The following is a 17230-nucleotide window of genomic DNA, read 5'->3' as shown; positions in this document are numbered from 1 at the left end:
AAAATCAGTGAAACATAAAGGTGTAGCATACGTGGTTCAGTTGTAGAATTCTCGCCTGCCACTCGGGGAACACGGGTCCAATTCCCGGCCGATGTGTTTTTATAATGGAACAATATTAAAGGTATTGCTATACTTACCAGTGTCTATGAAACATGCATCGGTGGTCCAGTGGTATAATTCTCGCATGCCACGCGGGGGACACGGGTCCAATTTCTGGCCGATGTTTTTATAATGGAAAAATATTAAAGGTATAGCCTACGACTTACCAGTGACTATGAAACATACATGTGTAGCTTCCGTGGTTCAGTGGTAGAATTCTCGCCTGCCACGCGGGGGACACGGGTCCAATTCCCGGCCGATGTGTTTTTATAATGGAACAATATTAAAGGTATAGCCTACGACTTACCAGTGACTATGAAACATACACGTGTAGCTTCTGTGGTTCAGTGGTAGAATTCTCGCCTGCCACGACGCGGGGACACGGGTCCAATTCTCGGCCGACGCATTTTTTATAATGGAACAATATTAAAGGTATAGCCTACGACTTACCATTGACTATGAAACATACACGTGTAGCTTCCGTGGTTCAGTAGTAGAATTCTCGCCTGCCACGCGGGGGACACAGGTCCAATTCATGACCGATGCATTTTTATAATGGAACAATATTAAAGGTATAGCCTACGACTTACCAGTGACTGAAACATACACGTGCAGCATCGGTGGTCCAGTGGTAGTGAGTCTCCTTATTTGGGACGGTTGATATGTCAGTGTTAATCACACACATGCATTTACATGAGATAGTGTTTTATAAAAAAAGTATATTCAGTTGTCTTATACACAATAAAACAAAGCAAAAATATTTGTTATTTGTATCTAATTTGTACCATGCATTCTTCTATAACTGCAACTGTAATATTTGATGTTTATTTTAATTTTGTTTTTGTAGATTATTAGGCCCAATCTGACTTGGAAAAAGGGGAAATACATTTCTGAATGATGACGTTTCTACCTCATATATGCGTCGTACATTTTCTATTACTGTCTGTATCTGCTTTTAATCTAACTATTCTTCACACTAACGATGTACACGCGCGCTTTGAACAATTTAATAAATATGGCGGGGATTGTGACACGGACGACGAAGCGTCAGGTGAATGTTTTGGTGGAGTAGCCCGTCGGGCAACCGCAGTTAACCAGATTCGAAGCGACAGAGACAACGTAATTTTCCTGGATGCCGGCGACCAGTTTCAAGGGACAATGTGGTTTTATTATTATAAAGGAATGGCAGCATCGTACTTTATGAATCGTCTTGGATATAACGCAATGGTGAGTATTAAAGTTTATTAAAGAAAATGTATACGGACAATAATGACAAATAGATAAAATATTAGAATGTTTGTATCATCAGGAATACCCCGCCGTCGAAATGTTTTGATGTTTGTCCAAAATTGAGTAATCTCATTAGGATCTCGGTATTTCGTTATTTCTTCAAACTGGTTCTCAATAAAGGGTCTCGGTATTCTGTTACGTCTCCAAACTGTTTCTCAATAAAGGGTCTCGGTATTCCGTTACGTCTTCAAAATCTGTTCTCATCCATCTCATTAGATCTCTCGGTATTCCGTTACGTCTTCTTCAAACTGGCTCTCATCTATAGAATGTCGGTATTCCGTTACGTCTTCAAACTGGTTCTCATCCATCTCGTTAGATCTCTCGGTATTCCGTTACGTCTTCTTCAAACTGACTCTCATTTATAGGATGTCGGTATTCCGTTACGTCTTCAAAGTGGTTCTCATCTATCTCACATTAGATCTCTCGGTATTCCGTCTTCAGTTCACTATACATAATATATATTTTTTTCAAAAATAGGCTCTTGGTAACCACGAGTTTGACAACAACCCGGATGGTCTAGCGCCATTTTTAAGAAACGTCACTTTTCCGGTTCTCAGCTCAAACATGGACGCAAGTGCCGAACCTGTGTTAGATGGTTTAACGAATAAATCAATCGTGTACAATGTGGGCCAAGAAAAAATTGGTATCATAGGGTACACATTTTCAGATACAGAAATTATTTCAAGTACTCGTAAGTTGGACAAAATGACGTATTTTAAGCTCCGTCCACATTATCAAACTAGTTTGACAAAACAAGTGATGTGCCCAAATATGGTAGTAATATTACATCATCGTGGCCATATATGGGCACATCACATTTTTTTGTCACACTAAAGTTTAGACAGAGCATTAGAACGTTTGCCTGGTGTCTCAGCCCTGTATTCTTAGTCACCGTACTTTGCAATTAATGATTATGCTTGGTTTCATTGGAACAGGGGAGGTGGTTTTTGGAGATGAAATCGAGGCTATTCAGGTAGAAGTTGAAAAATTGAAAGACATGCAAGTGGACAAAATAATTGCCTTAGGGCACTCTGGGATAACTATGGATCAGAAGATAGCGAGGGAAGTAGTCGGCTTAGACATTGTCATTGGAGGACATACGGACACATTTCTATATACAGGTAGGTTGGGGTTACATAATAAAGCTGCTATACCTAGTTGATAGAGCTTGGTCGTTCACTAGGACGCAACGGAACGCGTCATTGTGTTGCGTCTACGTCATTGCGTTGCGTCCTAAAGCGTGGTTCCCACTAGCGACGCAACGCAAGGACGTAACGCAACGCAAGTGAATTGACCAATCACAAGCGATGGCTTATTCGCTTGTGATTGCTAACTGTCTATAACTTCGCTTGTCATTGGTTAAAACGCTTGCGTTGCGTTTACGTCCTTGCGTTACATTCTAGTGGGAACCAAGCTTTAGTGGGAACGAAACATAATAGAAAGTTACGTTGGGAAAATTACTGATCACTTAGTGTAAATAGGACGAAAACAATTAATATGAACCTTACATTCTTCTTGGATTGTTTCTACACAACATACACTTATGAAGGAAAGCTGCACCTTTATGATGAATATTGATTGTTTGAAGTCCATTTCCAGTTTTTAGTATCAGTAGAACCACGTTTAATTAGGTATTCATACTTGACAATTGTGTTAACTAAGGGCCAACTGAGACAGCGTCTCCCGACGACCTAAAAACCACCCGACGCTATCTCAAGACGACTCTTCTCGTCGGGATTCAACTCCGACAGCACCGACGAGTCAAGACGTTTCGTCGGGCCTCGTCGTCCGAGTTGGCCTTTAGGGGTCACGAGTTTATCGATGTTTCCTGGTAGCGAATTGTATCCTCAATTGCCAATCTAATTGAGAACCAAGCGTAGACAAAGTAAACAAAATCCCGACATTTAAAATACACCTCAGTCGACACTTTGTTTTCTGTAGGGGAGGTGGTTTTTGGAGATGAAATCGAGGCTATTCAGGTAGAAGTTGAAAAATTGAAAGACATGCAAGTGGACAAAATAATTGCCTTAGGGCACTCTGGGATAACTATGGATCAGAAGATAGCGAGGGAAGTAGTCGGCTTAGACATTGTCATTGGAGGACATACGGACACATTTCTATATACAGGTAGGTTGGGGTTACATAATAAAGCTGCTATACCTAGTTGATAGAGCTTGGTCGTTCACTAGGACGCAACGGAACGCGTCATTGTGTTGCGTCTACGTCATTGCGTTGCGTCCTAAAGCGTGGTTCCCACTAGCGACGCAACGCAAGGACGTAACGCAACGCAAGTGAATTGACCAATCACAAGCGATGGCTTATTCGCTTGTGATTGCTAACTGTCTATAACTTCGCTTGTCATTGGTTAAAACGCTTGCGTTGCGTTTACGTCCTTGCGTTACATTCTAGTGGGAACCAAGCTTTAGTGGGAACGAAACATAATAGAAAGTTACGTTGGGAAAATTACTGATCACTTAGTGTAAATAGGACGAAAACAATTAATATGAACCTTACATTCTTCTTGGATTGTTTCTACACAACATACACTTATGAAGGAAAGCTGCACCTTTATGATGAATATTGATTGTTTGAAGTCCATTTCCAGTTTTTAGTATCAGTAGAACCACGTTTAATTAGGTATTCATACTTGACAATTGTGTTAACTAAGGGCCAACTGAGACAGCGTCTCCCGACGACCTAAAAACCACCCGACGCTATCTCAAGACGACTCTTCTCGTCGGGATTCAACTCCGACAGCACCGACGAGTCAAGACGTTTCGTCGGGCCTCGTCGTCCGAGTTGGCCTTTAGGGGTCACGAGTTTATCGATGTTTCCTGGTAGCGAATTGTATCCTCAATTGCCAATCTAATTGAGAACCAAGCGTAGACAAAGTAAACAAAATCCCGACATTTAAAATACACCTCAGTCGACACTTTGTTTTCTGTAGGAACACCACTACCGTCAACAGAGGAGCCGTATGGTCCATATCCAATAGTCGTACACCCAGATTCCGACCCCAGTCGTAACGTCTTGGTTGTGCAAGATTATACGTTTGGAAAATATCTCGGTGATCTGCAGGTCGTCTTTGACGAAAATGGAGAAGTCACCGCATGGCAAGGAAACCCAATTTTAATGGACAGTTCAATTGATCAAGGTAAGGAATACTACTGTAAATCCTGGTTATTCCGTATGTTAGTCCACCATTGACAACATTTGTAGCAGCTATTCTATTCGTTTATAGTGGCGTTGGAGCGTATCTCTTTCGTCTTTAGTTACCTTGATATTGTGTAACAGCAGCAGTAATGGCAGTGCCGTACTATAACGGTTATAAGCGCTCACTGGCTAAACTTCAAAGAAGGGGCCCAGCACATGAGCAGTCCAGTGCAGTATGCATGCATTGGTTGGCTCCTTTGGAGTGCTAAACCAGGGTCCCTTTCCTCCTATGTTACGCCACTGAGATGCCACTGTCTCTCTACATATAAATCTTGCATTCATTAATCTTTTTGGCTTCTAGACCCTGACATACTATCTGATGTTAATATATGGGGAGAACCTGTTGGAAACATCTCTCGACAATACGTAGGCCGAACAAATGTTAAATTGGACGGAGACCGAAAGCAGTGTCGACAACAAGAATGCAACATGGGTAACCTAATAACTGATGCTTTCATTCAGATGAACGTCCGGGAACCAGATGAGCTGAAATGGAGTACTGTCAGCTTGGCTGTATGGAATGGTGGAGGAATCAGACAATCAATATCTGTTGGTGAGTGTTTGTACACGGGACGCCGCTCGGGACACTAATAATTATGTCTGTGTCATAACTGTATTATTGACGGCGCCTCGTATTTGGTTTCGGTTTCCTGTACTCTCTTTTTGTATTCAGACTTCATTATCCAGTTAAGGCGAAAGAAGAGAGAAAGAGAGAAGAAGCAACTTGCTGTGTACCCTTCTTGATAAAAACATCGATATTTCATTTATGGCGCCAATTAAGTGTCGAATTCATTAATGTATTCAAATTGTGACGATTCTAACCAAATTTGTCTGTTTTTGACGGAATCAGTAAGTCATGAGTCAAAAGCGTTGTAGGCCTACGTGTGGATTTAAATATGTTTTTTTATTTACTATAGGCGATATAAGGCTAGGCGATACCAGTACTGTGTTACCTTTTGGTAATACAGTAGATATTGTAGAATTAAAAGGTCAACATTTAAAGGAAGCGTTTGAATATGCTGTTCAAAAATATGGCGAAGGTGACATAGGGGGCGAGTTTCTGCAAGTGTCAGGTAGGTAGAGTATACGAAGAAGAATCTTCACAAGAGCAATTTTCTTTACGAATGTTTAATAACTGACTTAACAACATTTCATTCAAGGCATTTAACTTTTCTTGTTTCAGCAAAAAGATATACGTTTAACGTTTATTCATCTTTACGTTCAGTTAAACTGCATTCGTAAAGTAAATGGCTTTGGCGAACATGTTATTTTCTGATTTCTAACTTATTTGTTGTTCTTATTATTTAACAATATCAATTAAAAGTATTAATTAAAATATACAATTACGTCATCATCACAACAGAGGAAGTTGACAATTATTATAATTTCTCAGGTATTCGTGTGTCCTACGATCTTCGTAAAGAAGCTGGAAATCGTGTTGTTGTTTTAGAAGTTCGCTGTTCCAATTGTACGATACCACATTATGTTCCCATTGATTTGGAAACCGTGTATCCTGTAATTATGAGTAGCTTTATGGCAGACGGTGGAGATGGTTATGAGATCATCAAAACAAATAAACTTAGTCAAGTATCAGGTACGGTATGAATAATTCAAATAACAAACTGAAACGATAACTTAAGTAATAGACGTTGGCAGTTCAAACGAGATTCTGTACCAACGTGTGTTCCCGAGTATCTACTTAGGTTGATCCTTTATTCCAAGGTAGGGTCCTCAGTCTTCTTTTAAAGGATGGCATAGAAGGTACGGAGACAACTTTAGTTTGAAGAGCGCTGAAAAAGACCCACTGATTGCCAACTAATTGCGCGTTCCAACATCGGTACTACTGCAATTTACGTTTTGTAATTTCTTGAAGTGACATATTATTCAACACGGTGGTCAGATATTCAGTAACAAATCAGTTTTGAAAAGTACTCGAGAATTAAAAATCAATCGAAAAAACTCTCGAGTATTTCGCGCGGCACTGTTCGCAGTAAGTCCACTTCTAGACCATCCTATCAGAGGGAAAGATGAGATCCCTTCCACAATTTATTCTACCGTTGTCATCATCCTTTCATCACTACTGATTGACTTTGCCTCTTTTTTTCTACACAGGAAATCTTGAAACTGCGATGTTAGCTGAATATATAAATCTCTATTCTCCAATTACAACTGGTCTGGACAACCGTATTACGTTTATTACCAGTGACAACGATCCATGTAAAGGGAACACGGCATCTTTGTCCTCTTCGGCGCTTTATACAATTTTATTATTTTTGTTATTATCAATGTTAATTCACTAAATAGATTAGTAGAATAGAATAATCAATTCACAATGAATTGTAAAAATCATTCCAGATCATTTCGAGGGGTGGGGATGTGGATCTCAGGTGTTAGGGTGGGGTTGAGTTCTCTTCCTAAATCTTCAGGGCCTAATCAATATTTAGTTTATACCAAAAATTTTCACTGGGCACATGAACTTATAAGACGTTATGTATATTAAGAACTCCATTAAGGGAAAATGTGGTGAACTGTAGAGGTTCTTCAGTTTTTAGAAGGATCTCCGAATATGAAGCCTACTTAATATAAATAAATAATGATAAATAATGATAAATAATTTATTTTAAAAATGCGTCATGTAGGCTACGTACGATTAACTGCTGTTGCGTAATATATGATACGACCAATAACAGGCAGGTAGGCGTTATCATAAAATATATAAAATAATGAAGAAAACTAACGTATTATTGAGAAAAAAATTCGTATAATATCGTGCTGCTACATTAAGACCAGGTAATAATTAAATATTTGATAAGGCAGGGAATGTCACTAAAAAATACTTGACCAACAATATTGTTTCACTAGCTGTCATGATGAGTATGTTTTAGTATGTTTAGGGAGTGAAAGTCTTCCCTGGTATACGGTTTGTGTGTTTTAGGTGGTGTGTGGCAGCTTCGCGTTAACATTGTGTATAACTAAACCTAAAAACATAGACTAAACTGTACCAGTATACCAGAATGTCCTGTTCTTCTACGTTAATCATACACACAGTCTTTATTACCTCTGTGGGGTAAGGAATTTTACAGTTTGAAACTACTTGAACATCATTAAAAAATAAGTTAAATACCAGATAGGCCTAGTGTTTTTTTTAAAGCATCATATGATTGTGTGTTCTCTGTAAAAGATACTGATGAAATATCAGGTAGGCCTACAGTACGGATTGACAAAACGAATGACGAGAGAAGACACTTTAATGAGCCTTTGTTGTGACTATGTTTAGCCAATGCTATTAATTGCCTTGGTTTACCAAAACAAATAAAAAATCAATAACCAATTTATTGCGATAATCGTTTATCTTCAATTGAATTTTTTTATAATACTCATAGGGCGTTCCATAGCATGTGTTGGTAGTGCGCCCTCAACGACGCACATGTTTTCGTGTGATCGCAGAAACTTTACCGAATTCTGATCTGCAAAACTGTTTGTAAATATCTTAATTTGACAGTAATTTGTTACTAATATTGACTAATTAAATATGATATACTGGTTTACCAGTTCAGTTACGAACGGTAATAGGCTAGCATAGGCATAACTATTTACAAACCTATCTAAAACTAGGCCTAGCCTAGGCCTAAACTGTTAGGCATAGGCTAGCAAGGCTCTAGCTAAGTAGGCTACCACCAGCATGCAGTAGAGGAGGCTCGGCCCTCCTGGCCTGCAGACACCTAGGCCTAGCTGATCTTAGCTAGGATAGGCTAAGCCGGATTTTGCTTGCACAGGTCTAAGCTAGAACCTTAATGTATTAATTTATTATTATTAATTAAATATGATACTCCAGGCTACTATTATTACTAATAATATATTATAATTAGTACAAATTAATAATAATATAAATACAGATCGATATCTAACATTTCGACCACAAAGACATGTATGTGTACAGTAGTATCAGGAATAATAATAGTATTTGAATGATGAAGTTGGTGTAATATAGTAGTAATACAAGACTATTTCAATTATCTTTTATCATTGCAGTAGACTAGAATAGAATCTTGTTTAAAGAATGAAGAAGAAAAAGTATCGTGTACCTGTTACAAATGATCGTCAACAATTTAAACGGTAGGCCTAGTTTATAACAGTCAATACGGAAATGATGTGGCAAAATATTTTGCTTTGATTAAAAATGAAAGTAGGCTGACTTTGAATGACATCTCAAGACTGAATGAACAAATGATAAGCCAACATCTTACATTCATACTAACCATTTAATAATATTTTATTGATTTCCTAGGAAGATCATAAAGAAAGACTGCAAACTGATTTCACAATTTCATGTCCTTAATAAAGAACTTGAGAAACTAAAGACAGATACAGACAAACAAATAAATAAGAAACAGAAGATGAAGGTGATCACAAAACAGTTGCAAGAGGTACAGTAATTCTGAAGGATTGACAGAACACTATCATCAGTTTCAGCACTTTCAGTACCTTTTAGATGCTTCTCCTTTTCCTGTAATGCTATCCAATATCCTCTCTCCAAAGCAGAATATTGAAATGAAATTGTGTGATTCCTCACTGAAATTTCAGATGTGCCAACAAGTAGACACATAACTGTAATTATACAATTCAAATTTTTTATGTTTATATCACTTTAAAAGGTCGGCGGTATAGATACCTACCAAGCTACTTCAAGATTAGGTGAATTTAAGAATGGAAGTACAAACTCTGCCATGTGGGTAGTGAGACAGTTGAAAGAGCTCAATATAAGGTCATCGACCCCAACAGTAAGTCATAACAATCATAGAAATGATAAGAACAATGACATGAAATATTTCCAGGTTCTCATTTTTAAGTAGGCCTAACTTAAACCTTTTTATATTTCTAGAAATTGAGATTACTAGATGTTGGTGCATTGCAGTTAAACTACACAAAATTTAAATGGATTGAAAGTACTGCGATTGATTTGAATCCCAGTCAACCAGGGATACTCAAAGCGGACTTTTTTGATCTAAAAGTAAGTACATCTATCCAACTCACTGTGATATATAAATACATACAAGATGTTATTGTTGTCTGCATACAAAGTGTAGTATATTCCATCACAGAAAGCATTGTGCATGTGCTCATTTATAAGGGGCACTTACAATTTGGAGAGTCTCCTTGCATTGGATGCCAGCCCAGTAGTAGGCCCTACAGCCCTATCAATGTCTGACATCACAACTATGGCTGACAAAACTAGCAATATGTATATTTTAAGCAGACACCAAAACTAGCACCCTTCTGACACCCCAATTTTTATCTATCTAATAACATTTTTTAATTATATTTCACTGCATGTCCAGTCAAGTGAGGCATATGATGTTCTTGTTCTTAGTCTTGTTTTAAACTTTGTTGGTACGCCTCATAGACGTGGAGAGATGCTTACAAAATGTGCAAAAGTTTGTAAACAAATGGGATATTTGATTGTAAGTACCAGTGGCAGATCCAGGATTTTAAAATAGGGGCCTAAAATGGTGAAATGAAGCCCCTGAGTATGGCAACTTAATGTTTGAGGGAGGGGATTGATAGCTATACACATTTATTTTATTTATTCCACATTTATTTAGTTATCAATTACATTATAATTGCAATACAACTGATAACAAGGATCCTGCATAAAAAAGCTGTAGCTTCGTTTTTTTGTAGGACCCTTTTACATAAGAACAATATAAGTAAATAAAACTTAGATAAAACAGTCATCACTGCAATGTTTGCCAACCTTACAATAATATTGTATATAACCATTACTAATGGCTCATGTGCACATTAAAGAGCGCTGTACACTCTTCAAAAAGATTTGGGATCTTCTCAAGGTGTACTGTCCAATTCACCACCAGAAGGACCCTACTGGAAACAAATCTAAGTTAGTGGGGTTATCTTAGGCATGGAACACCAAATAAATAGATTTTCAATGACTTGTATAACTTTTGCAAAAATGTTAAATTCTAAAATATCTTTGTTTCAGATTGTGCTACCACTTGCCTGTGTGAACAACTCGCGCTATTTAACACATGACCATCTTATCGCAATACTAGATAGCATAGGATTCACGCTTATAACTTATCACAATAGTCGCAAGCTCAGCTACAAGATGTTTCAGCTAACCAAAGAATCAACAAAAACATCGTTCAAAAAACAGATTTTAAACAATGGAACCAAATGCAATAATTTTTCTATTGTTATTAGGTAGCACATAATTATAAATTAAGTTCAGAGTTTGTATTTGTACAAATAAAACAGTAAAGACAAAAAATGATTTGAATTGGAACTGTTTGTGCCTAACACATGTCTGTTATATTATACCCCTTTCACATAAAAAAGAGTAATCTACGGAGACACCCCAGGTTTGTGACCATTCGAAACGTTGAGATACCCCATTCACTAGATTCATTAGAATCAATGTAATTGATGATATTTTTAATTTACATATTATTTTAAAAAGTCTCCGAAGTTTATTAATACCATAATACTATTCACACTATGGTGTGAAAGGGGTATTAAGCTCTGTCTACACTATCAAACTAGTTTGACAAAAAAAGTGTGATGTGCCCAAATATGGTGTTGATACGCCCAAGTGATATGACATCATGTCCATATTATTATATGGGCACATCACATTTTTTGTCACATAAAGTTTGATAGTGTAGACAGAGCTTTAGATAGGTTAATCATGGAGGAAATATATTTCCTCCATGGGTTAATGTTCACCAATCTGACTAAAATTATGTACTGTACATGCCCATACATTGGCTTTTTAAAAAGGGATGTACTGTACTTTATGATGCTCATTTCTGAAGTATAAAAATATGTGGGGTTATTATGATGCTGTTGCAAAAATTTAAATTTTATAATAAACAATAGAAATTTTAAACCTTTAAAAACTTAAGCTGATACTTTAGGCCCTACTTTTACAGAAATGCTGGCATCCGTCCATGCAGGGAGTTGACTCCCTGGATCATGCATGCTCAGAACTTTTCTGTTCAAATTTTGCACAGCGCATCTTGGAACTTTAACTTGTACAAGTATAGTAAGTATGGAATAAAGAACTTGAACCAAATCACACTAGATAGTGTGTTGTAGTTGTAAGTAGTTTACTCTACTGTAGCTTCCCTAGCCTACCTCCATATACAGTAGCCTGCTAACTGTCGGCTAGTAGTAGGCCCAGCCTGCATCACACTCACTGGTAGCTGCTAGCTTTGCACCCTTACTGGCTGGAGCGGGTAGCCTAACTAGGGCTAGATCAACAACTAAGTTTATGTTATTTAAATTATTATGTAAACTACATTTTTATATTGATATTTATTTCTTACCTCTAATGATTTAGAATTGTTGCCTTCCTTGCCTTCCTCGTCAATCTTAAACGGTCAAACAAGATCGGACTTTGCTACAATGCTAGCTGCTGACACACACGTGGCATCATGTCGGTTTAGTATCAAAACTCACGTAGTCTGACATCCATAGTGAAAGTCCAGTCATAAATTTATTATGATTTTTATATTAATATGGTTAAATATATACACTTAATAAATATAACACAGACATATTGATTTGAATTTATTAGGAAAATCATTATATTGAGAAAACATAAAAAGTGATAACATACTGTAGTATGTCTACACGTGGAGTTATAAACTCCATGGTCTACACCAACAAAAAAAAGATAAATATATTAATGCAAAAAAAAAAAAAATTGTAAAATTATCTGTCAGACAAAATGGTTTTTGATTAAAATTAACAAACTATTTTGTATGTTTATAATAAATCCTTTTTTTTTTCTAAATGGCCCATTAAAATTCTGATTTTATCATTCATTTTTCATGTTGTTGAGGGACACATCTTAGGCCTACTCAAGGTAAGATTTAGGGAGGAACAATTCACATAACTTTGCATATTTGCATAATTAACTAATGAAAGACAACAAACCTAATATTCTGAGTAAAATGGAATTATTAATAAGAGTAAAAAATAAAACACTGATTACAGTTTATTTGTACACATTTTACACTATTATGAATAAGAATTTACAATGAATTCAGAATCTTATACTATGTTTTAACTCAATAGCTTCATAAATATGACACTACCAAGAATGCCAATAAATGGCACAAATTTTAGAACATTTTCACCAAACAACACCACAGCAACTAAGAAAGCAATAATAAACACAGATATGATTATTATGATGTGAACTGTGGTTAATGGATGAACAAATCCAAAATACATCCAAACACTTAAATAATACAAAAACATGTTTAAAAACACACATGCTACTATTTGGGCTGGAGTTGCTGATTCAACCAATTTCCACATTATGGAAAAGGTAATCAGAGCCACTATTAATCCAGATAGGAACAATGCGATTCCTGAAAGAAAACAACATTAAACCATGGTGTAATTGTAAATTACATATTAAATTATTTACAATATCATAACAACTATCATTGAAATTGATTATATATTACAGTGGTGGATCTAGGGGGTGGGGGGAAATAAAAAACACCTGCGACTGCCGCTAGACGTGGATTCGATATGTACCTGACTTAACTAAGCTTGTAAGAAGAGTAGGCCTAGGGTTGGCATGTAATTATAGGCATTATAGCAATCAAAGATTTATGATATTATATACTATTTAAAGTCAAGAGTTTTAAAAAGAAAACATGATTTAAAAGATGTAAAAGCAGACAAAATATGTGCCCTACAAATCTTCGGAAAACACACTATATACAGTATACAATTACAAGATTTTTAAAACACTTACCAAATAAAGAATACAATCTATGTACAATATATTGATCTGATTATGTTTACTTAACAGTACCAAATTAATGAATTTTAAATTTGTTTATACAGTAGAACATCATCTTTTGGAAACCCCTATTTAGGCACTTTACCCGGAAACAAGGGGAAATATATGTTTTAACACTACAAACTTTAAGGGGACAATTTTTTTCCACAAAATGCAAACCTGGTTTACAACTCGTTACAAGTTGTTATTTTTTTCAAATGTGAAAATGGTAATAGATATCATCATCCTAGCACTTAAATAATGTAATCATTAATGAAATAACCAAAATAAATATTTACCAGAATGTGAGGTAAGGAAAGCCTGAAAGTTATCAAATGTCCACGCTATGATAAGACCAATCACAACCACTGTTAATGCAGATATAAAATACCAAAAGTGTACTGAAATAGAGAAAAAAAACAACAAAAATAAATAATTTGTAGCACATACTTTTTGTTCTTCATTATAGTTAGTTCTATAGACTTAGAGAGCTTCATAGTTTCACTAAAACATTTTACTTCTTATGATGAATACCTATTTCTCTGTGTTCTGATGAACACTTTATAAAAAAAGTAATTTTTATTATGTGATTAGATATGATTATTTTACCGATTCTATAGTTCTTTTTAAATTTTATCACATTTGGAACAAAAAATATCTAAATATGTAAATTTTGTTTTGCTTGTATTTGAAAAGAAATACACTCAATATATTTTCCTTAGTGTAGCAGTGTTCTCCCAATATAGAAATCAAGTCTGGCAAATTAAGCGCAAATTGCTTTGATTGCTCTTGGTCTATGTTTTTAATGGCTAGATCTACTGTAACAACCTACCATTACTAGATAAGGGTTTATTTTATGTGTAATTTTCATACACCGGTTGGAGAAATTAAACTATTTTGAGATTTGGCCTTGACCTTCAACCTTGTCGACCTAGCTGCACCCACCAACTTTACCCAAGTTTCAGCTCGATCAGAGCAATTTTGAACTTTTACCTTGACCTTTGACATCGCATAACCCTGGGTGGCGCCCTCCTCGATTTTCTTTTCCAAGTTTTAGCTCAATTTTGAGATTTGACCTTTGACCTTGACAACATTACAAACGCAAACTCGTTCTTTCTTATACCAGGCTGCTTATACCGAGCTGCACCCACCCACCAAGGTTGAAGACCGTGAGGACAGTAGTCTTTGAATAAAGCCAGCCAGACAGACAGACATGCAGAAATTTGGAGCATATATAGTAAGATTAAAGGTTCTTTCACACCTGTTCCGCCACAGTTCTGGTCTGGCGCCGAAAAATCAAACGTCAATGTTTTGTTTTCACGACACTCCATGCGGCTATGCACCAATCGATATGCAGGTATACCCACGTAAAAATGAAATATTGATGTTCGATTTGCCGGAGCCAGACCAGAACCAAGCCAGAGCAGGTGTGAAAGATGGTTAAGCCAGGGAATAATCACAGGGATTTGTGTGCATTCATCGGCGTAATTTCGCGAGATTCCTTGGTCAAACTGTCATGGATCACTGATTTTGATTAAAAAGTAAAACATATGCAAGCGCAAAAATCGCAGAGTCACCAATGACCAATGAGCCCATTGCTGATTTGCATAACAAACAGGTACAGGCAAGTGTGACAGAAAGGGAAATCATGTATATTACTAATCTCTGATATTGAATTGTCTCAATATAAATATATATTTTTCCATAAACTATAGGAAACACATATCACACTATTAGATTGTAATCTTCTGAATGAACAAATTCATATACATCATCATAAAACCTTTTTACACTGTTGACAAACCTGTGTTAGCCTGAAAGTAATCAAATGTCCACGCTATGATAAGGCCAACCACTATCACTGTTAATGCAGATATAAAAAACCAAAAGATTACTGAAATAGAAAAAAAAATCAATTTTCAGCACATACATACATTTTTGTTCTTTGTTTGGCCACATTATTATTAGGTGATCATTTAGAATAAAATGATCACCTATTGTTATTGTATAAAATCTTTATTAGGTGATCATTTAGAATAAAATGATCACCTATTGTTATTGTATGAAATCTTTATTATTTTTCTTTTTATTGTTTCTGTACACTATTTTGTGTAACAATTATCTCAAAAAGTTTAATGTTAATGATTACCAAAATTTCAGAATATCTTTCAAATAATATAACTTAATCCTAATAAGCTTTCCAGCGTGATCACTCATCCGTGACGTCATTTATACGCCATTTTGTGAAATCACATTATCAATCATATCTCCATAATTCATTATCACATATTAATGAAATTCACTACACGTAAACTTCAGGTCAAGGGTAAAAATATTAGCAAATAAAAAGTTGCGCGTTTCAAGGTCATGCACGTGAAATCGCGCGCTAAAAATTTAAAACGCGCAAAATTAGGTTTTGATCAATTTAGAGCATGAATTAGGCCATTTGCGCGTTTCAAAAAATTACTGCACAAAAACACGTTTTTGCGCACGCGATTCTTAGAAAGCGTAAAAAATAAAATTTGATGTATAAATCACAATCTACTCACAATTCTTAGTACATTCACCGATTTTGAGTCCATTCCGAATCAAGATAACGCTATACGAGCACGTTAAAAATGACAAAATGCGCACTTTAATTTCACAAAAGTTCTGAAAATGGTGAAAAATAGGTCTTTTTTAAAATGAAAATAACTCTTCAGAATGCAAGATGACCCCCAATTTTTTTAACGTATTCGGGAAACCATTGAGTTGTAGATATGAATTCATGTACACATTTGACGTACAAAATGTTGTGACGTCATCAAATGGCCACTTGAATTTAAAATTAAGTTTTTTTCTCTTTCGTGATATAATTATCACATTCAATAGAACGCATCTCTGTTATTTTGTGCCCGATTTTCGCTCTAATTGTAGTATGTGATTGCTCAATTAATTGGCTTTCTCATGACATGCCACTATTTTCATTTTGATGACGTCATCACGCGTAAAACCTTGAATAATGTAGGTCGTGTAATTTCAACTTTGCCGTAAATTTAAATATCTTACAGCTCTTCAAAATTGAAGGTTACCTTGATTATTATAATTTATTATGAAAGCTGATGAAATGTAGATATGAATTCATATAAAAATCAAGCCTATCGGATGTTGTGACGTTAACATATGGCCAAATGAAGTTAAAAAGTAGTTTTTTCATCTTTTACGTCAAAGTTATACAAATTTCAAAGAGCGCGCACAGCGCTTCTACGTGCCAAATGTTCTTCTAAGTCTTATATTTATCTGTTCAACTCATTATCTTCCGAAATTGTCATCTTCAAGGTTTTTTTTATAACGTCATCCTACCCAAAATTTACGACATGATGTGGATCCTGTAATTTCACCTATGCTGCACTGTATAGATATGCAGTATACTGTATACTATAATTATTGATTCCCTTATGATGGTATCTAAAAACATGATGACGCCCTCATTGTCGTTGTCCTTAAAAAAAAACGGAAGATGGAGATTAATTCGAGAATTTTCTAAAACTGAGAAGCATAGTTGTATAAAGTGGGAGTACTCTCTTGAATATTTGTTTTCATTAATAAAGAATATCGTTCATTTTTGTTGGACAGATGCAAGTATCCATTTTATGGTGAGTTTAAGGAATAATTGGTTATAATAATAATATAATACAGTACCCTAGGCCTAATTCATTGTAGTTTTAAGTTGGTTTCATTAACTCAGGCACATGTGAAACCACCATGTGAGGAGCTGATTAGAAATTACAGAAGAAACAGCCATGAATTACTAATGTTTGTACTAGG

General features: G+C 35.8%; 3 protein-coding genes across 3 annotated transcripts in view; 2 read left to right on the top strand and 1 right to left on the bottom strand.

The window, feature by feature from the left end:
- The first annotated feature begins 322 nt into the window (after nucleotides 1–322).
- On the top strand, nucleotides 323–7701 carry LOC144847730 (snake venom 5'-nucleotidase-like). Its single transcript, XM_078704233.1, has 10 exons — nucleotides 323–388; nucleotides 947–1326; nucleotides 1867–2080; nucleotides 2325–2510; nucleotides 3331–3516; nucleotides 4337–4543; nucleotides 4904–5155; nucleotides 5520–5675; nucleotides 5996–6196; nucleotides 6715–7701. The coding sequence occupies exons 2-10, from the start codon at nucleotides 994–996 to the stop codon at nucleotides 6900–6902; spliced, it is 1923 nt and encodes a 640-aa protein (XP_078560359.1). The 5' UTR covers nucleotides 323–388; nucleotides 947–993; the 3' UTR covers nucleotides 6903–7701.
- A 320-nt stretch (nucleotides 7702–8021) lies between these two features.
- On the top strand, nucleotides 8022–10891 carry LOC144848361 (uncharacterized). Its single transcript, XM_078705080.1, has 7 exons — nucleotides 8022–8083; nucleotides 8635–8718; nucleotides 8891–9029; nucleotides 9258–9383; nucleotides 9485–9613; nucleotides 9942–10064; nucleotides 10604–10891. The coding sequence occupies exons 2-7, from the start codon at nucleotides 8663–8665 to the stop codon at nucleotides 10826–10828; spliced, it is 798 nt and encodes a 265-aa protein (XP_078561206.1). The 5' UTR covers nucleotides 8022–8083; nucleotides 8635–8662; the 3' UTR covers nucleotides 10829–10891.
- A 1288-nt stretch (nucleotides 10892–12179) lies between these two features.
- Nucleotides 12180–17230, bottom strand: part of LOC144848122 (uncharacterized) — a 40582-nt gene continuing 35531 nt past the window's right edge. Inside the window, exons 7-9 of the mRNA XM_078704817.1 lie at nucleotides 15228–15317; nucleotides 13723–13824; nucleotides 12180–13001 (exon numbers count right to left, since the gene is read on the bottom strand). Of these exons, the coding sequence (XP_078560943.1) occupies nucleotides 12691–13001; nucleotides 13723–13824; nucleotides 15228–15317 (503 nt within the window). The 3' untranslated portion in view covers nucleotides 12180–12690. The remainder of the gene's footprint in view (nucleotides 13002–13722; nucleotides 13825–15227; nucleotides 15318–17230) is intronic.

Source organism: Antedon bifida, chromosome 7, assembly GCF_963402885.1.
Source record: "Antedon bifida chromosome 7, ecAntBifi1.1, whole genome shotgun sequence".
In the NCBI taxonomy this organism is placed as follows: domain Eukaryota; kingdom Metazoa; phylum Echinodermata; class Crinoidea; order Comatulida; family Antedonidae; genus Antedon; species Antedon bifida.
The sequence above is the reverse complement of the archived record's forward strand: the minus strand, read 5'-3'. Positions and strand labels throughout refer to the sequence as shown.